At 44.3% G+C, this 24,137-nt stretch overlaps 1 protein-coding gene across 3 annotated transcripts in view; it reads left to right on the forward strand.

The window, feature by feature from the left end:
• Cad87a (cadherin 87A) overlaps positions 1-24,137 on the forward strand; it is a 155,651-nt gene that overhangs the window by 122,727 nt on the left and 8,787 nt on the right. For all 3 annotated transcript variants that reach the window (XM_070669099.1, XM_070669098.1, XM_070669100.1), the window contains 4 exons: positions 18,171-18,428; positions 21,427-21,561; positions 23,487-23,679; positions 23,787-24,097. In XM_070669099.1, coding sequence (XP_070525200.1) covers positions 18,171-18,428; positions 21,427-21,561; positions 23,487-23,679; positions 23,787-24,097 — 897 coding nt within the window. The remainder of the gene's footprint in view (positions 1-18,170; positions 18,429-21,426; positions 21,562-23,486; positions 23,680-23,786; positions 24,098-24,137) is intronic.

Consider the following 24,137-nt stretch of genomic DNA (forward strand, 5'->3'; position numbering starts at 1 on the left):
TGAAGGATGCATCATCGATTTACAGGAATTTAGGTTTAATCATAGCCATCCATATCTCGAAATCATAAATATTGACGCGAGGTTGGTCAATTCGTATGATTCGTGTGCGCTATGTGAGCTTTAGCGAAATTCAATGCGCACCGTATACGTGAATATACTTTCCATTCGTGTGATATCACGGTAATCCGGTCTTTGTACGTGTCTATGCTTTCGAAATAAGCGTATATTATCAGCAATGTTTGCGCCCGTATATTTATTTCATTAATAGAGCCGGCGAAGCTGATTGACGTTTAATCATCGCGAACAATTTTCCTGAGGCGCGCTTGCATTCCCGCACGTGTCCCTTCAGCAGCCGAGATACCGTTCTCCGGGAATAATTCAGGAGGCATATTTTTAAAGCTCGCCTGACCGCATTTCAAAAAAAGTGACGCCGCGGACTACAAACGATTTTGGATATTTCGCGCGAGCCATCTGTTCCGCGGGGTGGGATTCATCTCCGCTGCAGCAGCCAGCACTCGATATGGTCGCCATCAATTCGAAACGCGGAGGGAAGGAGGGAAAAGAGCGCGGGGGAGGGAGGGGACTGTCAACCTCGAGCGCGAAACAAATATCGGAAATTTTCCGTCGCCGGACTTGTCCGCGGCGGAATTCCCAGCCGCGTCCGGTCGCATCGCGATCGGCCACGTTTGCGCACCGGTGCTCTCTCGGTGTCGGTCAATGCAATTAATGCGATTACGATGTCCTGGGGGCATAATGCGACTGCTGCCGTGCGCACGTGGATTTTCGTACGTTGACCCATCTCGGCGGTCCCCCCATTGATTTAATCTAGCCAAACAGGTAGGAAACGTATACGCAAATGCCCGCGCTGATTTCCCGAATTGCGCGTGTAATGCGTGCACGCATTAGGTCGGATTCGCCCTACGTCCCTTTCGCGATCGAAATTAATAATCGGTTGCACGAACGTTCGAGCATGATCCCTTTTGCGACGAGCCGTTCCGCGGGCACGTACTCGGGCGAAATCTGTTCTGACGGAATTACTAATGGAATTATCGATAATTAATGCACGCGTTTTTATTCATATTCGTTAATTCCTACACGAGCCGAAGCGTCCTGATTGATATCGGTATTATCGGGCGCATTTTCTACCCCGCGCGAGATGGAAATATCGTCTCCTAAATAGCGAGCGATATATTTTTCTATAAAAGTGGAGGACGCGATTCCTCATGATGGCGGAATCCTTTTTGTTCGTGTCAACCACTTGTCGCGTACTGTATCTACCGGGGTCGTTAAAGATTCGGCAAACCGATGGACTTTCTTGTCTCCCGGGGGCGTGTCGCCCCCATTGACAGGCGAAAGTCGTGAAAAATTGACGACGATAAAGTTCGTCCGAGGAAAGTTTCGTGGTGCCCCAGACCGCAGCCGGGCGATACACTAACCGGTGGCCGATCGTAGATACACATTTGGAACTTCCAACTACCGAATGCCGTTCGTTCGCGCCCCGTTTCGTCTACAATTTTGCGAACAACATATCACGGCCACTAGACTCTTTCGAGTGAGATTCGGACCGACTTCGATGTGTCAAACGCACGAAATCCTCGAGTCGCAGCAATAAAATTACGTTAATATCGTTTACTTTTACGTTAGTTTCTTTATTCGTGAATCATTAAATCACACGCATATTATTTTTTCGCTAATACCGATCCCGTTAATAATAATGAAATCTATATTTGTCTGTTGCATTATGTATTTTAAATGCGGGAATATTTCATTAATTCCGAATATTCTTTCTCGCGAGCTCTACGTGCAGTTGCTAGTAATTTAGATTTTCGTTTCAATAACAAAGAGAGTTTTACGCGCTTCTGAATCCGCTTCTCGACAGAGGGGGAAAATTCGCAAATTGCAGCGGCTCCGAGATACATAACGTTTGCGCGAAGGAAAAATTAACCGAAGCACGTGCAAAATTCACTTGAAGTTACAACATGAAAGGATTTCCGGGGTTCATTTGAATACGTCTAATTACCTCAGAGAAAAAAAAAAAAAAAAAAAAAAGATGACGGAAGAATGGAAACAGTTTTGCGGAACTCCGCTCTACAATTTTACGTCTAACGGCGAAAAACTCGTGCCCCGCGTTTCAGCGAAAATAGTTCATTGGCACATCGATGGAATCTAATTATCGTGTCGCTTTACAATGCGAGAATTACGAGGATTGTCGTCGCCTAAATTTTCAGCATCATTATGTGCATACAACGGTATTTATTACGATTATTGTTCTTGACAATAATCAATGATTATCCCACTTGTTCTAGCTTTGCATCGGATATTCACGTATATATAGATCGACGTGTTTTATATTATAATTTAAACTGTCTTACGAAAAATTTCATATAGAATTAAAAAAAAAAAAGAAAAAGACTATATATATATATATTTATCAGTAAAGGAAACAATAATGAATTTGTTATAAATGTTCCAAAGGACTTTGCTGTGCAATAACTGTTTACTCAGAAACAATTAAAAATAATTGCTTTTAGGGAGTGAGAGAAAAGTATCGAGATAGCAAGCACGGGTAAATCGATTATCTAAAGCTCGTTCGTTTGATACCAACATCGGTACCTTTTTTTTTCTTTTTTGTTTTTATATTTTTTTTTTCCTACATTTTATTTCTAGTATTGTATTTTTGCGCTCTTTTTCCAGTAGTGTATCAGAACGCGAGTCTTTTGATTGCGGCGTCGAAATAACGGGTGCAAAAATCTCGGTATTCGTTGAGATTAATCGAAACGCCGAGTACAAAGGCCGCAGAGAAATCGCCGGTTATTTTGATTCCCCTTTAGTTTCTGATGGACAGCGACGCATACGAAAACAAACGTTTCGCTAACGTTGTTTCGCGGAAACAATCGAGGTGGAAAATCGCACGACGCTACCGCGTTGTCGCTCGAAGGGAAGCTCTCTGGGCTCGAACCGCGCGATTGTATCCCGTCCGATCATGCGAATTATGCGATTCTCGCTTCTCGCGAGAAGGACGTGACACGTTGTCGTAACACCCCGCAAATACGAATCAAAAGCGATCGCTGCACACCGCCGCTGGCGGCGAACCCCCGAGAGTTTTCAGAATGGACTTAATTGTAGATATATCACCTCCGCGATGTTAAAACGCTCGTTTCGCGTGGCTCACACGATTTTTATATAAATCCGCGACACGCAAAATTGCACGAAACGCACCGCGCTATTATCTCGCAAGTGTCATGAAACTGTGGAATGTTATCTCCGTGTAGTACGCCCTGTAATTTCAGGGACACGTTGCAACACGAAATGGCATCCTTTCCCGAATGACGCTCGCAAGATCGTTAGCTACGAGTTACCATCTTCTTGCCGAGGGCGACTGAAGTAACGCAATTGTAACACGTCGTAGGATAAACGGGTAAACGGCGCTCGCGAGCTCCCCCGAGATTTCATCATGGACCGTTATCAAATTTCGACGAAATTATTCTGCCGATTATGCGGAAGTCTCCCGAAATGTCATTAAAATTAAGATGACGCTATTCGATTGTTATTGCCGCGCGCAGCCTCCCAACGTTGATCTTGGATGGACGAGGATCCGTCGCAGAGCGTCCCGCGAATCTAATCTCTACGTGAAACGAAGGAATCTACCGGTTAAGGCGGAAAGAGGTTATTAAACTATCAATGGAGTTGATAAGTGATAATCGATTCGATCGGCTTTCATTAATTATCCGCTCTAACGAGAGCTGGTCGATCAATTAAACGAGAGCTAACGCAAATAACACTGATAACCGCGGCATAAAGCACGGTTGTGGCCAACGATGTCAACCATACGCAAATACGCGCCGCGACCGCGCTCGCGACGGTGACAAATCCAGGCCTGCTGGTTGTTTAACAAAGTTTTATCGTAACGTCACATGTTATTATGGCCATTCACAACCACTATTCCCGGCAAACGCGTTTGTCAAATGCTCGAAATGAACGGGGCCCGTACACGGCAATAAAGATAGCTGCTAATTCAGTGCTTCTCGCTGAAGCTCGCAATCGTCGATTGAAAACGATCGGATAGCAGACTCGTGGACGGTGTGATATTTTCCGGTTGCTTCGCGACTGATAACGAGGTCGATCTTGTCGCGTCAACGACCGTGCCGTCTATTTATAAAGTACGAATTTGCTTTGGAAAATTTAAATAAGTCAATACCGAATTTGATAAGTTACTTTTCTACCGGTATCATTCAGAACGTTTATTCAGTATTAACGTGACGGACTTTAATCGTCTAAATATACAGCTCAATTAAGACTAAACATTTATAAATTGCGATGAAACTAAATCGAGAAACGGGCACAGTGTTTAAACGCGAGTATTTAATGTAGGTTACAGCAGTCGTAATATAACAGAGTCGGCTAATTGATTAAATTTTAACTCTCAACATGTGCATCGGTCATTCCTTCCAAGGAAATAACGTTGTAAATTAATTTTGAAATTCACGATTTCATGGAATCTCTGCACACTTAAAATGTAATAAGTAAATAGCGTGCATTGATTCTCCTACTCCATCTATATTAAATATTGTTTCTGTCCATTAGCGATATTAAATATATTAACCATTGAATTGATCATGGCATTTATGCTATTACTTTAATTAATTTTTGCCGCTTTATTAATTATTTTATTATTACTTATTTATTTTTTTATAAATTTTTATTATGCTATATCTGCTTATCGCTCGGCCGCTACGCAATAACAACGCGATTGATAAACGCGCACTACCTGGTCATGGAAATTTTTTAACTATAGTTAGTCGTTAAAAATTATTAAATATAAACAGCGCGCGCTCTGTGAGTGTTTAGTCTCTCTAAGTAAATAGGTAGTAAAATAAGAAATTAAATCTTTTCGCGAATTCGGATTTTGGTAGATAAAAAAAATTCAATTCGTCCACAATTAATTTGTCGCTCTGAACAGGCGAAAACCAACAAGGAGACTTGCGTTGGAAGACACTCATTTTCGTTTTGAACAGAAATGGAGCGAAATGAGACTTTTCTGGACCATAAATTTTGGGGCGTTTATGCAGAGGCACTCTCTCCCCGTATAAATGAAAAAAGCGAGCGCGAAAAGAATATGGATGGAGTTCCCTATTTCAAGCACGTAGCGATCGTAGCTCTCGACTTTCCAACTAATCCCGAAGCGAAAGAGAGCGCCGATATATGAAGGACGATGAGGAAAAATCGGAATTGCGAACTAGAGATTTTCGAGCCGGTGTCAGCCGGTGCATCGGCTTCATATTTGTTGCCGAAGTGAAAAGTAGCATACGAATGGCGCGGCACCGCGTGGCCGCGCTTGTCTTTGACTTTCAAGAATCGGACCGTCCGAAACTTGAACTGGCATAGCAGGTGGATGAAAGAGACGCCGTAAAAAGGGTTAAATTGCTGACGCAAAAGGACACTCGTAAAATTTCGCCAAGAACGCGCGGGGAACGTCGTGAAATTTAAGTGTCGGCGATACGTCCGAATTTTATATTTCGAAATACAAATTCGGTCGAATTAAGAAATTAATTATTTCTCCCGTGCTAAGATTAAGCGTGAACGGTAAAGCAATTAAACGTAAAAAAAAAAAAAAAAAAAAAAAAAATAAATAAATTATAAATATTTTGGTATTTTAAATTGTACGTTTCAACTCCACGAGTTGATTCTGCAAAAGTGATTGATTACAGGCGCGTATAAGATTATCGTATAATTTGTTCTTTCTAAAGAATTTTTTTTCGGCCAATAATTCATGACGAAGGTACTATCGAGCACTGTATATTAAGCACTCGCGGGAAAAAGGAGAATCAATATCCTATAATTGGTTTGATACGCGGTCAGTTATTCCGGTAACGTATAATTTTATTACAGTTTGCGCACGTTATTATGATCTAGGTAAGAGCAAAGTAATTTATTTTAACGGTAGATTTTACGAACATCTTTGTTATCGAGATATGATATATAAATATGAAATATGATAGCCGCGCGAGTCGCAATTCATGCTCGATAAAACTCATTCTTTTAATATAGGTTACAAGAAAATTACGAAAGAAAAATGATCTTTCTAGCGTTGTAGAAAGATTCACGATGGATTTCCCTCGAGAATTGTTTAGAGGTTCGTATTAAATAACGATAGCCATAAAATATTTGATTTAGATTAATAAATGTTCAGCTAATATACGAGCGAGAATTCGTGGATAGGCATAAGTCTTTCGAGGTAACGCTCGGGCGTAATGTTCGAGGGTTGTTTGAATTCCGTAAGAGATTAACGACTTTCTCGTGCATCGCATGGCAATATTTTTCTAGCAATCCAACTGCAATTTAATCGTATTCCCATTACGAACTTTTCTGGCTCCAAAGTGGAAGAATGGCTCCTTATCCCCCCAAGTCGTTTCGATTCTCTCGCGAAGTAAGTTCCAGTCGTAGATTACGCCTAGTAATAGCCCGGTTTCTTATTTCCCTTCGTTATCGATGCATTATGCCGCCGATTAATGGATACAGCTCTCGTTCTATTGTACCACGGGAGAAACTTTCGCGATGGCGGGCGTCTCGTTAAGAAAATCATTTTCCGATAGATATAAATCACGGCTCACCCCGCGGTTATCGTAAAAAGATTATTCGTCCCAAATGTAATTCCGATTCTGTATCTACGTATTGTATTTGTAATTTCATGCAATTTCGTATAATATCGATTACATGCCCTATTTCATAATGCCTTTCCGCTTTTTACATCGCGCTTTGTACTTTGCACTCCGAGGCGCTATTTCGCGCCTGCATACAAATGAAAAGTGCAAAGTTAGAGTGGTGCAAAAGAAAGAGTAATCGAAACTTTTTAATGACTCCGGTTTTTTATCATAACGTTGCGCCAATTTTATCGTCGCGTTGAAAATGGTGTAATATTTGCTTGTTATTATAATCGATAATTAGAAACTGTAATGTAACGGTAAAAGAACCAAAAAAAAAAAAAAAAACGTTTCGAGAAAATAAATTTCAGACCAGCGACGAGATAAGTTTTATCTATCCTGTGATCTACAGGCGTGATCGAATTACGCTCCTCGTGCAATCTCGTCTTTTCCGTTTCTCGTAATCAATTCAGGATTATTCGTAACGAAGTGTGTACTAGCCGGTGAACAATGGACGGCCGGCAGTAGAGCACTACCGTTGCCGGGGCGGTAAACTCTAACGCGAGATCGCGCCGGGGTGTCGTATAATCGGTCCTTTTAGCGGCCGCTCGATCGTCAAACGACGACGGATTTATCGAAAAAGTGCCGCGCACACCTGATATACAATTGCAGCGACACATCGGCGGCTTGCTGACGAGAGCACCGCGAGAGACGACTAGAAAGAGGCGGTTCGTTCATGGTCGATGGCTACCGGTGCCGAGCAATAAAAGCACATCACCCGAGCCCTGATGCAGCCGGACGGCCCTTTGTCCGGCAGATTGCAATGCGAATTTCCGAGTATTGTTTACAGCACGCTACTAGCCATCCGTTAAATAATTTCATTCCGATAGTATCCGGCGTTTCACTATGAGGTTAACTAACATTCTATAAATAAAAGCGCGTCAGTGAAAAAATCGGAAAAGAGTTCCACTTCTAAATACATTATTTGATGGGTCAATATTTATGAACGAAGCGTTATAAAACGCTTTATCAAAAAGCACGATGTCAAGATTACATTTTTTAGTTTGCTTTTTTTTTTTTTTTTTTTTTTAATCGAGCTATTTTTTAAACTAATGCTTTAAGTTCTTTAAAAGAAAGCAGCCTGGCGATTTCTTTTTGGTGTACTAGCGTATAAAAACTGCGATGTAAATAGCATTGATTTTTCGCGTGTTATTGAGAACTTGAGTAAAATGAGAGGAAAAAGGCGCGTTAACTGGAGTCGGTCGATCGGGAGACTGTCTTAAAAGTGAATTACGGTGCGGCGCGGGCGTCGATCATATGTCTCCGCCAGAAAAATTGCGTCCAGCATAATATCGACAAACGAGTAATTAATTGCGCCTCGCCTCGGTATTACCACGCGTTCACTTCGACAACCCCGTGAGGTTGCAAGTTTTTCGAAAAGCCGGAATTAAATCCTAGGAGAATTTGCAAACGCGCGCCGGTGAATTATACAAGGAATATTAATCTTCGTATTTCGCCAAAGGTATTTTCGCCATTCCGTGACGCGATTTAAAATTTACATTTCGTTTATAGCAATTTTACATTTTATCCTTCTATCGTTTATTATGCGGTTCGAAAAATGGACAATAATAAATCACGAGTGTAGAATAACGCGCGGGGCAATCAAGATTTTTCCACCGTTCGCGCGAAACGGTTTCTCTCCGCCGTGCAATTTCTTCGTTGGAACGAAACGAATACAAGCGCATTTCCCTCAATTCACCTTACGACCGGGCTCACCTTTTCGACCCGCCGTTGATATCCTCGTCATTACTTATCACGACACGAAGGCTTGTAGCGACGGGGGACTACGCGCACGTGTAACTTTATGAAAGCGTTTACAGTACACGCGACAAACAGCGCGCGACGGTGCTACCGGCTGCATACGTTACATACAGATGTGCTCCGGCACCTACGTGCCCCGGCAAATGCATCCCTCGTTAGAAATGCGCGCCGCGCGATCCCGCTGCGAACGGCCACCGTCGCCGTCGTCTATCTATCTTTTACTTCACACCTGTTCGGCGACGCAAATCCGCGAGCAAAAATTCTATTCGATTTCTCGTATCCCGGAGAGATAAAGATAAGCGGCCTAGCTTTCTTGTATCCTATCACTTTACATTTTACATTTCTTTTCTTTTTTATCCCTTGGTGGGAAGAGTTTTTTTTTTTTTCTCCCTCCCCCGTTTCTTTTTTCTTTCCAGGTTTATCTGTTAAGCGCGATAACGGTATCGCCGTTAAACGGAACGCCGCACTGTCGCGTGTATCCACGATTATTCCGCACGCGCGAAAAATTTACCGCGTATCGCATTTCCGAAATGACGACGGTGCCACACGCGATCGTTGACGTCGTTATTCCTAATGCGACCGGTCGTCACGTGTTAAAGGTCGACTTATCGCGCACCCTCGGCTCCTAAGTATGATATACGCCCTATCCAAAAAAAATATCTCCGCAGACACTCTTTCCTCCGGCGCGGTTTTATCGCCGAGCCTCGGGAGAGGCTTCCTCGCGAAAATATCGCCGCAACCTTCGCGGCTTTTCTTCCCTCCCGGAAGCGGTGCGGTCACGCGACCGTTCCTCCCTTCTCGTCGCGACTCCTTCCCTTTGCTCACCCGCGCTAGATAATTCTCCCGGTATTCTTGGCCTTTCTGTCGACCACAGACCGGGAACTACTTTCGGGGGACACAATGCTTCTGCCACCCTGCGGGAAAGGGGAGGCCGACCTGCCTTGTCCTCGCGGGCGTCGTGTATCGCGACTACGTGCACGGAATCGCGATTCGTCGGACAAAAGGGTGCACGCGGCGCACCCCTTTTGCCCGTTTTATTTCGACGCCATTGCAGCCGACATGCCCGCGATACGAATTGCCGCTCGGATAGTCGACAACGCCACGTCGCAGCGCAGCATCCGCTCAAAATTCAAACCTACGACCCGACACCGTGTGATCTCCTAACGATATTTCAATCGGAAAGAGACGCGCCCGCGCAAATGTAGCTTTAGCGAACAGGATGTCTAGACCTTTCGTTCTTTATTCACCCGTGACATTTTCGCAGGGATCGAATAGCGTTTCCTATTAATTCCCTGATGCAATTTTAACACGCGTCTATACTTTTCGTGTGGCTCGTTACGAATTTATTCTCGCGGTATATCGATCTATCCTTTTATCGTGTCTTGATTTTAACGACACTCATGACATTCTCGCGACGGACGTTAGAATCGTTCGCGTCCGAGCTCGTGTGTCACGAAGCTCGTGAGTCGAAAATCAGGATCTCCGGATGAAAGAGGACGCGAGAGAACGCGAAATACGCGCTCGTTAGCCGACAGTTATATCGCCCGGGAACGGTGTCGCGGGAATACGTACGAAATAAAAATTGCAGCTCAGCGATTTCGAGTCGCGAGTCCGCGCGACCTGTTGGAGTGTAACGAGCGCAATCGCATTTCCCGGGGATATCCCGGATTCGACCTGGACGTCGAGGAGACTCCGGGACATTGCGCGACTAACGATACTAGTCAACGTGAAAGCAGTCACCTCGCGCAGATACGAGCCAATTACGATTAAAACGCACGTGGAAGTCGTGCGTTGAGGAAACTTTTAATTCGAGCGCGGAATTAAATTTGAATTAGCAAGGGGACGTGGGACAGGGTTGAAGGGTGGCTACGTACGCCGTTCGTGCACCTTTCTTCGTGGATCACGTTGTACCGTCCCGTGTAGTCGGTCCCAATTATCGCATGAATTCGAGTTTTCGAAAGCGAAAAGGTACGCACCCTTGGCACTCGATTTTGCATAAAGTTCGGCGCGGCCGAAACTGCATCGTGACATCGCGATACGGCGAATAATTAGCGGTAATTGCACGAGTAATTGAACGAAAGAAATTTTTCAAAGGCGCAATTTCGGCGTATCAGGCGTCTGCAAATTGATTTAGGTCCCCTTTGAGGAGAACGAACATCGACTGTGCATTATCAAAATTAAATTAACGTTACGTAACGCGTTTATAGCTCGATCTTTATTTTCTCAAACGTCCTTTTATTATTATTATTATTATAATTTTTTTTTTTTTTTTTTTTTAGAGCAATTAATTTTCATGCGAAATCATAGGGAGTCACGTATTACGACGTTGTCACAGACAAGCAATTATCCGTAATTGTCGTCGTAATTTTGCGAGAGAAACTTTTGAGGGGCGTAATTTTATTATATCAGCGAAAGCCATTGTGAAAATCGTGCATTATAATGCAATCAAACGCCGAGTCCTTTTTCGAGCAGTAATGTGAATGAAATTTCAGAAAAGAGCAATATTATATTACCTTTTGTTCAACCCTTTTATTAATTAATTTTTTTCTTCTAAAGACGTTTTATCACTGAAAACGAACCATTAATTCCCTGCTTTGTTTTCTACGTGATATTAAGTCCGCAATTTTCGCGACAGCTATTTGTTTTAAGTGTAATTTTTTTTACTGAAAGCTATTCCAGTTTTCCTTATTTTTGACACGCGTGATATTTATCGCGAATTGCATTGGAAAAATATTGTGACGTTTAGACGATGACACGTTTTTATGAACAGTGAATTATCAAACAAAAAAGAAAAAAAAAAAAGAACACGGACAACAAACTGTTATATTTTTACGAATTTACCTCATACCAATGTTGTATAGCGAATAATTTCACGAACAAACATTTTGAATCGTATCTACGGTATTTACAGTTTCAAATAACTCGCTGTTTGTCGAATGCGATTGGAACTATATTTTTCATCATCAGTCATCGCATTTTTATTTTCAAGCGAAACGTGTCAAAAAGTACGACGTATCAAATAAAATACTAAAATAATGCGTCGGTATCCGAATATAATAGTCAATTGCTGCAGCTGCATTTTTTTTTTTTTTTTTAATTTTGCGATAATATAAGTTCTCTGAATCACGTAATCGCGAGCAGAAAAATCGCGAAAGAATGTCGGCTTCTCCGGTTTAAACGTGATTGCATTCGAACGTAAAATTCCTTTCCATTTAATTCGAATAAATAATCAATGGCGGCACGGAATGCACGAGGGGGTTAAAGCGAGAGGTGGATAGGGGCTTGCGGGCGGCGGGGGGGGGGCGAAAAGTTAGGGTACGCTTTTCACACAGATCCTGCATTCCATTGACGGCGTAATGACGGAATTGTCGTCATGTCAAACGCTCTGTCACGAGTGCCCAGGCTCGTTCGTTTCGCTCTGCATTCGGCGACGCGAGTCCTTCCTACATCCGCGCGCAGATTAAAATTCCGATAGCGAACGCGAGCACACTGGCGAGAGAGATCGTTGGCGAAATAGAAAGTCGCCTGCATTAAACAGCGCGCGTGCCAACCGACCTGGCACCCAAGCCGGCTTCCGCTGAATTACATTTTTGACGAATAGCAAACGAATGACGCAACGTAAGCGAAAAATCCCGTCGGTTACCCTATCGCTTAAGAATCCTAGGAAATCGTGACGATTTCGCGAAAACGTACGAAAAATCTCTTATACACACATATTACGATAATATAAAAATATGAAAAAAAAATGTCTTTTAAAATGCTGCGAAATATTATAATTTCGCGCAAGATAAATTTTCTCGTGCTGTATAGTCGACAACGATATGCAGTATCGAGATAATGAAACCTACAACGACGAAATTGCTATAATGAAAATCTATAAGAACGGAGATCCGATTACGTGCGCGCGTCTCGATACACATCTCGTTGCTGCAGATACGAAAGGTACTACTATTCGTAGGTATTGCTATCGGTCCAGATCAATTTGTACGCGGAGGCAATGCGGAGAGATAATACCATTAATACCAAATAATCGACGAGCGTTGCGTTGTAAGCGGGTCTCGTGAACTCGTGGACATTGAACGTTGAGTACCGATTAATGTGCTTCGACGCTATTTCTCTCTCTCATGTTCGTACGCGGATTATCAGTATATTAAAAAAAAAAAGAAATTACATAACGCAAATAATACAATATTTATTGATTGAGTCTATAGTGTAGTAAATTCGTTTGTATGCAAAAGAAAAAAAAATACACGTAGATAATTTATGAAAATAATTTCAAAGATATGCAATGAATTCAAAGTTAAATAAAAATACATAAAATCTGTACTACTGTCTGTACTATCTTTTCAAATTGTTGAACTAATATTGAGAATTTATAATATTTTTTTCTTTATAAACATATTTTATTTTCAACTAGAAGAAACCATGTGCACGCTTTGCGTGCGTTATTTTTCAAAAGGTCTCAGTTCGTCAGCGTCATTATATTTGGGGATATTAATTAATTATAATAATTTTTATTTAATAATTACAATTGAATAATTTATGGTTGACGACGTGTTGCCGGTTCAAGAGACCCAATTACAAGCCGCGATAAAAAAGACATGCGACTCACCAAACTGAGCTGCAGCGGAGTTGAAGAATTCTGCCGGTGACTGTAACAAAAAAAGAAATATATTATTGTATGCATGTATATTAGTTTAAAAAATTAATGAAAAAAAGGTTAAAGTTTTTATTTAGTAAATGTTTTATTTAAAAAATTTATTCTCACCTATAAGTTGCTCCGCCGATGCAAGATGCCCGTCCCGGGCCTGCTCCTCCTCTCAGTTGGGACGTGTCGAGCCATCCTTCCGCGCACAAGTCACCCGCGAACATCCCGACCGTGATTTTAGAATAAAGCCATGTTAATAAATTACGCCCGAATATACTATGCGGAACTCCCGGGAACGACCGACGAACCGGCTACGGTTCGTAAAATAATTAATACCGGCGGTGACGATACTCGGTAATGACCGGCGGAGGCTGCTGCGTCGATCTGCAACAAAAAAATATATACATATATTAATTTCAGAGATGCTACAAATATAAGCTATTAGTTTTGCGTTTTACAAAATTGATTTTTACCTCTGGGGTTGCTCCGTTGATGCACGATGCCTTTCCGAGGCCTCCTCCTCCTCTCAGAACATCAGACCTCTTGTCGGAATGACCAGCTTCCTCTCGGGCCAATCGATATTCGTCCTCGCCCTGGTTATCTGCGAACAAAGAGCCCAGATAATTGTTAAAACTGCCCACGTCCACGCAACACATATGAGGTAAAAAGATCATTTCGGAGAGACAAATACGTAAGGATATAACACACTTTACAGAAAGGAGATATACTCACACGTGCTCTCCTCACACGGAGAATGGGGAGGAGAAGATGGTTCTCGTGGACCGGGCGGTTTTCGTCAAACGGAAGTACGTATTAATTTCGCCGAGCACGCGGTCGCTGTGAGTGTGTAGTACGTACGTGTGCTTTGCGCGACCGCTGGAGAAGGACAAAGCGAGAGTGGGAGTAGTGGGGAATATACCTAGCGCGCGGCACGTAGGCTCGCGCTCGCTCTCTCCCCCACCGTGCCTACCTCCCCCGCGGTTACCTGTGCGTAATACGTACGTGTGTTTTGCGCGACTGCTAGTGAAGGACAAAGCGAGAGTGGGAGTAGTGGGGAAATATACCTAGCGCGCGGCACGTAGGCTCGCGCTCGCTCTCACCCCGTCCCTCCCCGGTCTCCCCCGACCCACCCGCGCTTATCTATTCGTTACTGTCGTTTGATTTAATTGTAATATTTAACTAATATGTCCAGACAAAAACGGCACTTCCACCGAGTCGTTCTCGATCTCCACACAAGAAACTTGCTACAATTATTTCTTATATAAATTTACTTTTCATATAAATATATAAAAATGTAAATTATATTTAAAGTGAACGTGATTTATTTAAACCGCTGTTGTGAGATTTACGCACATCTGTAGTTCGTAGCTGAGAATTACAATATGTAAAACAGTTTTCTTTAACGCTTGAGAAGCAAAAGCAAATGGCGTGCGAGCTTTGTAATGTCTAGTCTCCGTATAAAGAAAAAGAGAGCAACGTGTGCGGGAAAAATTTATCTCGGATATGTTTTTGCAATGCAGCTTTTTTAAAAATAAACGATCCCGATATTAGGACGGAAAAGGGAGCAATGCCCGGGCGGTGAACTTATCTTTGAGCTTCGAAACTCATGGACGCGTAGCATGCTCCCTCGTTTTTTACGTAACAAATAGTAAGATCGCATATCAGCTGGTGGCCGCGTAGTAATTCATCGAGCGCAACGGCAAGCCGCAAATTTTTTTTTAATATTTCTATTTTCTTTTTTTTTCTAGCGACTTTTTTCCTCTCCCTTAGATAAGCCGGAACGAAAACCCCCGTCGGTTCCATCCCTAGAAAGGGATGTTTGTCATGTAGCACGCAAGCTGGCACGAAACACCGTCGAGCTATTCGATTTTCGTCGGTCATTTAGCCGCACGCCGCAGCATCTCGCATCCCGCGATGCCGAGATGCGCGATTCCGCTGAAGTGCGCACCATGCAACACGAATGAATTATAGTTTTAATATCGCGAACGGAGGAGAGAGCCGCGAACATGCCCGGGATACGAAACAACCGTCGAAGTATTTATTTTAAATTGACGCACACGCACATAAGCGACCGAATGCTCCGCCGTCGAAGCAATTAAATTTCATTTCCGACAAGATGACTCATCCCGCGGGACAAATCTCCGCGGGAGCTTCCGGGAATTGGCCGTAATTAATTAAAGCATTACCGAACGTGGTTTTTGTACGAATTCTCATCGCATAGAGAAGCTAATCGCTAAAAGTTAGTACGTTTCTTTCTCGTATTTATTTCTTTTCTACTTTTCTTGTTTTTTTTTCTTTTCTTTTTTTTTTTCTTAACGGAAACGCATGTCTGCCCGTCCATCTTTTCGCCGAAGCTACGGAAGTTGCTCAAAGGCACGCGAACATATAGCGGATGGCAAACGAAATGGAAACAGGCAACTTCGCCGACATCCAGCCATTTCAATTACCTGCTTCCCCCTTCCACGTTCGTACATCTCGTCGATGCGGTTGCCTTCCGCAACGCGCGGACCATTGTATCAATCACATAATTCTGTTAATGCATCATCGATATACGGCGAATCTCTAAACGCGAAGAGATAGGTCTCCTGGATTTCGTTCCGGCGAATTCTGATCTTTTATTCCTTATTGAGCGACGCGGCGTATTATTATATCACGTACGTTGCAATTTTGTAATTTCACCACTGTGATTTTAGCGAGATAAATCCATACGTGCCAGAGATGTATTCTTATTCCTTTCAAACAGATGTCGAATTATTGTTCCATAACTTCCAACGGGACGAGAATATCTTCAGCTTCAAATCCGCGCGGCGGAAGTGCAGTCGGTTGAAAAGTTAAAATTACGGCGTGCAAACGTGTTATATGCGTACTTGCATACTACATCCCCCATGCGTCACGCATTATGCGTCGAGTTTCCGCAAAATTGATGCCGCTGTAAACGAAAATAAAGCGACGTTACCCGCGCTCTACTCTTCTTCGTATCGCTACCTTTGTTATCTGCCTTCTTTTTATCTCTCCGGCTGAGCCATTCGCAGACGATTTCACGGACATTATCGACATTGTTGTGTATGCAATTATTATTGTACGCGCGTCATTATTCGCATCGCTGAAAGTTTCCGACATTTGGCGTTGTAATTATTGCAGTACGGCGAATATGATAACGTCGATGCCGCGGCAGAGAATATTATCAAGCGTGTTATGATGCGTTATGATTCGCACGCTGTTAATCACTTCACCGCATTATTACGGTCGCTCACGATGTTTGTTCGTAATACAGCTTCTCGTAATTAAGTAATGGCACTATTGTCATTGTACAATTATATCTCGAGCTCTTTTAGACGAGCTATACATACATATATCACATTTGATACCTCATATTTCATCATCATATGCGATTAAATATATAACATTTGTTTTCACGCATACGTAAATCTTGATACTTTAATTTCACGAGCTTTTATTGCTCAATTTTATTATACAATTTTTGTAGCGGGCAGCTAATTTTTGTTCCTTCTGTCTGAAATAAAGGTGCTTAATTTTTTTATTTACTTTAATCTCCGCGCAACGACAAAAACTGCAATCGATTCCCTACAAGAGTTTCCTATCTGCAATTGCACCGTAATGTGTTACAAGCAAATTCAACTTCACCGTCAGATGTACCATCATTATTATTGTTCTCCATTACCATGACGCCTTTGGGAGACTATCTACCACGTAAATATGTATATATTCTAATGCATGCGCAATTGGGTGCACGTACACACTTGACAAGAACTTTGAGTGCCATCTTTCCACCCTCGACCTCGTTAGCTACTACTAAATTCTCGGTGGTACCTACTTTTCCATCCTTTCCGAACTTCCGCCACGAGCGGCGCCTGTTCGAAACGACACTTCGCAGTCTTTGTATTTTTTTTTTTTTTTTTTTTTTCTTGCCGAATTTCTTGCGAGCGTTTCAATGTTCTATAAATTAAAATGACTTAACTTTTTATCTTCTACGCGACTTTTAGTTAAAGTATATGTAAGACTACAATTTATTTATTTTTTCATCACACGTATTTTTAAAATTAATACCAAAATCGAATATCAGAATTATAATTATAATAAAAACATTTCTATTATTTTACAAGATGGAGAGAAAATTCTTCGCCCGAGGTACTTTTCTTCTTGTCATTTTTCGACAAACTTCGCGAAGATCTGAAATTGTCTACGAAACTTTTGGAAAGTTACTTAAAGATGCAGACTCGGAATTGCTTTTTCAATATTAGGACTTGGCTCTCGACTCTTCTTAAATGAGAGTCTCGAGACACTTGACTGTGTATTCGTAAGCTTGGGAATATTTCAGCATGATAACGTATTTATCCATCGAGGAGCAAAACACGCGGCACGTTTCTATAGCAAAGTACGTAACAATGCGTGTGATGAAAAATGCATTCATCAAAAAACGGTCGAATTTTTCGCAACAACGAAGAGAAAGACGGGCGGATCTCGAAATCCGGAAGAAGCGGATTTGTTCCTTTCTTCTCGTACAGTAGGGCTTCCGTCGCACAAATCCGCCAATAATGCCAGGGCGTTTACCACACTTGCTGTGACAACTCTCGACTTCCCTTCGTCGAGAAAACTCCTCGCAACGGTCCAGAGACGGAACTTCGCGAAGACCCGTTCGCAAATGATCGATCTCGCAAAAAGGGTCGGGTGTTCGAAAATACGCTCCCTCACGTACGAATCAAGGCACGTTCGCGACCCGTGTGCCTTCCTTTAAAGCTTCGTAAGGGATACAAGGGAAGTTCTTAGCGCAAGAGAAGACTTCCTGATCCAGCGCACGTCTAAAATAGCACGTATCCTGGCGCACGCTCGTACACATGTCACCTCGGCGAAAGGATGAGATACAAAATACATGCTGCAGGACGGTATCGCTAAACGGTTGTTACGAATATTCTACGTTTTTTGTTCGTGCCAGTTTGTAAATTAATTCAAGGCTTCTTACGGAGTTAATTCTCACGAAAATCAAAAGCTCCCTAACTCAACACTTTATTTTTTTTTTTTACAAACGTTTTTTCTTTCAGGAGAACGATACGATACGCTTTCGCGTGACTTTGGAGGACGAGGTGCCAGCCGGACAGCAGCCGAATATCGTCGGCGTAGATGCTTACGTGATCGTGTTGGACGAGAACGACAACCCGCCGCACTTCTTGGGTGTACCATACGAAGCCGTTGCCGAAGAAGACACCCCCGTTGGCTCCACCATCCTGCCGGGCATCAGGGTTGTGGACCCTGACCTCCTGGGCGACATTATAGATCTAACGTGCGTCCCACAGCCACAGGTGAGACATTAATACGCGTTAGCGCGCTCGGTAACGTCCCGCGAAGGATATTTTTATCCGGTCTCTCCCGGCGATCGAATTTTCTTGCCTCCGTGGGGATTTTCCGGCGGAGAAGAATTTCAACTGACGATCCGTGCCCTTCTGATCCGCCGTCCTGGAAAATCCGTCATTGATAGAATTACGCGGAGAACAACATGCTTTCTTTCCTTCGTTCTTCATTTCTCTGAGCTTAATATCTTTACGAGGTTCCGACGAAAGAAGCGCGAGCTTTTTTTTTCTTCCTTTCCCTTCTCTCCCTCCGAACTGGTGATCGAGTGAAGACGTAATGGAGCCGACAGGTCCCACGCGAATTCACATAACAATCTGCTAATATATATCCAGCTTTTTATTTCAAATTACCGCAACTGCTGTCCGCAACATCTTCGAATTTTCCCTCGGCGTTCATCTGAAGATTTCGTCTTTTTGATGTCGATTTTCTTCGCTCCGCGCCGATAAAATTACGTGTTCCGCTTTCAGGCGTGTACAAATGCCTTCGACATACATAAATAATATGCGCGAGATAAAAGATAAAAAAATTTTTTTTAAAAGAAAAGGAAAAAGGAATTAAGAGCGTCTCTTCTAAATTCGTTTGTGCTATCGCGTCCGACGGTCGCATCCGCGCGAAGGAAAGCGGATAATAAACAGGCCGTGAGAGAGAGAGAGAGAGTTATTTTCCGCTCAAAGGATTTATTAAGAAGTCGCCGTCTTGGTCCTCTTTACGACGCGACGCGAGCTGCAACGGCCACCCTCGTTGAGATGCAGTCGGTCGCGCAGTAGATAAAAGATGTACAAGTACCGGTGTTTCACGTAAATGAAGAGAGCTCGGATGAAGTGTTCCCTTCTTCCCCTCTGTTCGCGGGGCGAGGCGGAATATTGGCGCCCCGTTGCCGAGGCGCTTTGTAATTCGCAGTTTTCCATTAAGTTATCCACTCTCGTGTCCTGTAATAAACTTGGTGAGAAAGGGGGCGAGGGGAAACGCCGGTCTTGCTTCGTCTCGCAACGACGAGCAGCACGCCCGAGGGAGCCGAGGACTCGTCGACGGCGGCGGCAGCCGGTTCTCGTAGTCGGACTTTCGTAATCATCGCTGCGGATCTCAACGTTAACCCCCGCGGAAAACGCGTGGCCTATTTTGCACAAGCGAGCGCGTTAGCTCCTCACAGCGGCGCTCGCAAATTTAATAATCGCTCGGATGAGTGTAGAGAATGGGGGGAGGAGGAGGGCGAGAAAGAGATTTTATTACCCTCCTCTCGCGGAGCTTGCATTCGGCAGTTTCTTCGGCGGATCGAGCGCCGATAAAATTGAGTTTAATTTTTAGTATGTGCGAACGCAATACTTACCGAGCTTTTCAAGGGCCGACGAACGGTTAAATGACCTTATTTCTCCATGATCTCGGGATACCCGTACAGCTATCATTCCTTTCCTCTCTCGTCTTTCCCGTATTGTGAAACGATGAAGTGCGCCCGGCAGGATTACAACAGTTAAGCGAGCGGAAATGCTGGTTTCTGAAAAAAAAAAAAATTAAAGCTCCAACTTTACACTGAGCCGCTGATTCGACACGAAAACCAGCATCGTCGAGAATCTGTTCTAGGTACGGAAGGTATCTAGAATTTTTTGTACATTTCATTTAACACCGATCTAATTCGGATAGAGTAGCTTCGATAGTGCACCTTCTAATAAGTTTTTGCTCCCTCGCACTTCGCGCGGATCCATGAAAATTTAAGTCACGTTCGAGGATCGTATTTACGGAAAGTTGTAACGCGTTACCGCGGAAAATTGCTGCTGAAAGCCGCTTTCTGTTTAGAATCCAATCGATATAATGCGTTATGCGATACGCGTCCCTCGCAAAATGGGCGCGCGAAAGAACGCCCCGAAAATTCAGTCCACGGAAAAAAAAGAATGGTCGCAACGTATCGCTTTCACGCGGACTTTCGTGTGGGTTTTTTTTTCTTTGCTAGGAGGGGGAGGGGGAGAAAAGCGGTCCAATTCGTATATCATCTCGCGACCCGTTAAAATTATCTGCCTGCAGCCTCCTGGCTTCAGCCCCTTTCTCTCTTCTCACCGGCGGCCCTCCCGCCCTCGCAACTCCTCCCGGGGAAGATGCGCGGCGGGATATTAGTTCGTATAACGCACCCACCCTTCCCCCTACGTCATATCCGCTCGATAAATTCCCAGTTGGAGCCGTTAGGCGCGACCAATAAAACTGTAAAACCTTTTAACTAATGGCGCGACCGGCTTTACAGCGGCAAAACTTTAATGCCCACCCTCGTTTTCGTTATACGCGCCGGCCGATCGCATCCAGTCATTAAGCGTAACTAATGTTTGCCAGTGCTCAGAATCACCCGCGAAACCGGAATCAACGGCGAAATTTTCCATTAATGATCCGCAGCTTCGATAGCGACCAAATTGTTCAGGGCAAACGCGAGTTCCGGCTGAAATTTATAATAAATCAGAGCTCCACGTTCAATTCGCGGTTTATTATTTTCGATGCGAATTCGTTTGACGTTAAATTATTTGAAATCTGCGCTCGTCTCCCCGATGCATTGCTGCATATGGAATGACGCGGACTTTTACCTCGTAATTTTTTGATGATAATTCTTGACGTGTTAATATTTCTCGCTTATTTCGAAGAGCGGTATGAAAATTGATCCAGCGACTTCTGCGTTTCCACGGTAATATTTCACAGATACGATTCCATCGCAAAATCTCCACGCATATTTGTGACGAGGGACGTTCCCGTGAAGAGCATCGCAGAGGCTTCAATCAAGTGACGAGACGTCGTAACTTTGGACGGATACTTCCCTGTATAATATATCGATTAATTAACGCTGCGGACGTTCGCTGAATACTTACCGAAGTGTCTTGACTTACATACACCGCGAAAATCGAATATGCTGTGCGATCGACCGTACTTGTCGCGATTAACTCACACGAGATCAATGATGGCTGACTTTCGTTGCAGTTCCTGGATGCCTGCGAGAAGTTCGGCATCGTCAATGTCGAGAGAAGCCAGAACACGTATGTGGGCGCCCTGGTGCTGCGGCAGCCCCTCGATTACCGGGAGAGGCCTTTCTATCAGCTGCTCCTGCAAGCAAGTGTGAGTATACTTCTCTTTCTCTCTCTCTCGCTCTCTTTCTCTCTCTCTTCCTCTCTCTCTATTTCTCTCACCTTCCCTCAAATCACTCTCAACTCGAAGATTGATTCCAATTATGCGCGCCATGAAGGAAAGCCAGGCGTTGGCCCGCTTCTCGTAAATGTGCCGGATAAACCCGTCCGTAAACGGGATGCGCAAACGTAACGCCGAGATTGCGGGCGAATTCGAGATACGGGCGAATTTGCGAACTAACGAGGACGGCGAGAATGACGTGCGTAGGACGCGGACCCGGCGGTGTGTCTGTTGGCGGCTACGTTAACTTAAACGCCACCCAGCGCCGTTTCCGGTGGCGAAACCGAGCAATTCTCGTAGCGGCGTTTAATTAACGGTCGAACGTTTGTCGATAATTACGTCTATGACGACGTTCAAGCAACATTTTCTCTCTCGTTTTCTCTTCTACTCGAGTTTCTATCTGCTGCATGTTAAGCGTGACCCTTTTAATCGGAAATTTTTCTTTCTCTACCTGTCTCTCTCTCTCTCTCTCTCTTTCTCTCTCTTTGTCTCTTTCTTTTTTTCTCTCTCTCGCGCGCGCGCACGGCGCGGGCTTTAGAACGCCGTTTGAATTGAGGCGCTTTCTTTCGGAGAGCAGAAAACGGCTTCGTATTATTTAAAATGAACCCCGCAAGCTTCGGCGAGCGTGAAGAACACTATCGAGTTTACGTGACTTCAAAGGGCTCGCAGATAAAAGGCAAGGCAGACTGCGGCGGGCCCGATGCCCGGAAATCGGAAACCTCAGTTACCACGGTTACCCTTTGATTCCCGCCGACGTTTCGATACGTTAAAATGCACCGTAAACATATGCGGCAAAGGTCTCTAAGCCCGCCTAAGGCTTCTCGCGCCGCGTTAAAAAAGGGATCGTGATTTACCGTGCGCTTTCGCGTTTCGAAAATGCACCTCGTGTCGCAAAGCGGCAAACATTGAAGCTCATTTAGGTCTCGCGGTGCAAACGTGCCTCCGCTATGATCGATGCGGTTTTCCCACCTGCCACGCCGATTCCGCGATATTTTCCCTCCGCCGTAATATCTGAGGAATATAGCGAGAAATCGAAGAAAACAGTAAATATTTGCCCGCCGCACGAGCAATGTAATGGCGCGTTTTCTCATCGCGCATTTAGCGTTAAATGCGATCTGATCCCCGTCTCCACGCCAGAGTGCCGCTGCCAATCCTCGCGCCAGATCTTTTTACATGGGGAAATTATGAGAGAAAGAAAAACAATGTCGACGGGAGCGAAGGGTGCGAGAGTTGCACGCGAAGTATCTCACCCTGCGCTTGAATTTCGAACACTTCGGAGGTTAGGACGCGAGATGCAAGAGATGTCATTCGAAAACTGAATCGGTATGGAAATCAATCGTTCTTACCATTGATTTTTCTTTGTCAGGATTTTGCGAACTCCCCGTGGGACGATGAGGATTAATTAATCAACGTCGCGCCAGCCAACGTGAGGCGTCATCTCCGCGCGTTCACGTATGCGAGATAAAGAGATAATTGCGGTTCGCCCGCGACACTCCGCGCGCGACGAAAGCGAATGACGGGCTCCTTTCTGTGTGAGAGCTGCGGAGATTGATTTTAATTACGCGTTCCCTCTCCGGAAGCGAACGAAGAGCCGTTCCCTTTACGACGAGAAGATGGTCCCGTTCGCGATAACGCGCATAATTACAGCGGCGAAGTGACAACGGACACGTAAATTACGACTGCAATCTCATTACCGCGCGAGATAAATCGTAACGAAAGTTTAGTTAAAATGCTGTATCTTTTCGCTTCGAAGAGTCCCCTTTTTTCGTTATAGAACACTCGCGAATCCCAGTTGCCGGAGATTCGCGAAATAAGAAAAGAACGACCGAAACTGAATGTATGAATTTTTTCCGCAGGACGGCCTGAACAATGGGACCACCGGTGTCGAGATCAAGGTGGCGGACATTCAGAACAGTCCACCGGAATTCCTGGACTCTCTTACAGGCGTCGTGCGCGAGGACGATCCGATCGGGACCCTCGTAATGACCGTGAAAGCCAGAGACGGTGACAGAGGGATGCCACGTAAAATGATCTACGAATTAGTCACCAGTGAGTATCTCCTCGTCGCTGAGTTAGATTTGAATTTTCACATTAATGCTGCCTACGATTTTGACGAAGGTCCAACGTCACGAGTTTCAAAACTGTCCTTTCCGTAGATCCGTTTGATTATTTCCTGCTGGACGACGACACAGGCGAGCTGAGGACGGCGAAGCCGTTGGACAGAGAAGCGCTTGAGAACTCGACGGGCGTGCTCACCCTGATCGTGAAGGCCCGCGAGCTGATCGACGGCATACCCGGCAACGACAACCTGACGGTATCGACGGCCGAGGCGACCGTGACGATTAAGGACGTCAACGATGAGCCGCCCACGTTTAATCGGCGCGAGTACAACATCGAGATCCCGGAGAACGTGCCGGACGGCACGCCGCTTCCGCATCTCGACATGACGGTGAAAGATCCGGACGTGGTGAGCACAGAGCTCCCCTTTGCCCCCGATTCATTAGCGT

This window comes from Cardiocondyla obscurior, linkage group LG18 (assembly GCF_019399895.1).
Source record: "Cardiocondyla obscurior isolate alpha-2009 linkage group LG18, Cobs3.1, whole genome shotgun sequence".
Classification (NCBI taxonomy): domain Eukaryota; kingdom Metazoa; phylum Arthropoda; class Insecta; order Hymenoptera; family Formicidae; genus Cardiocondyla; species Cardiocondyla obscurior.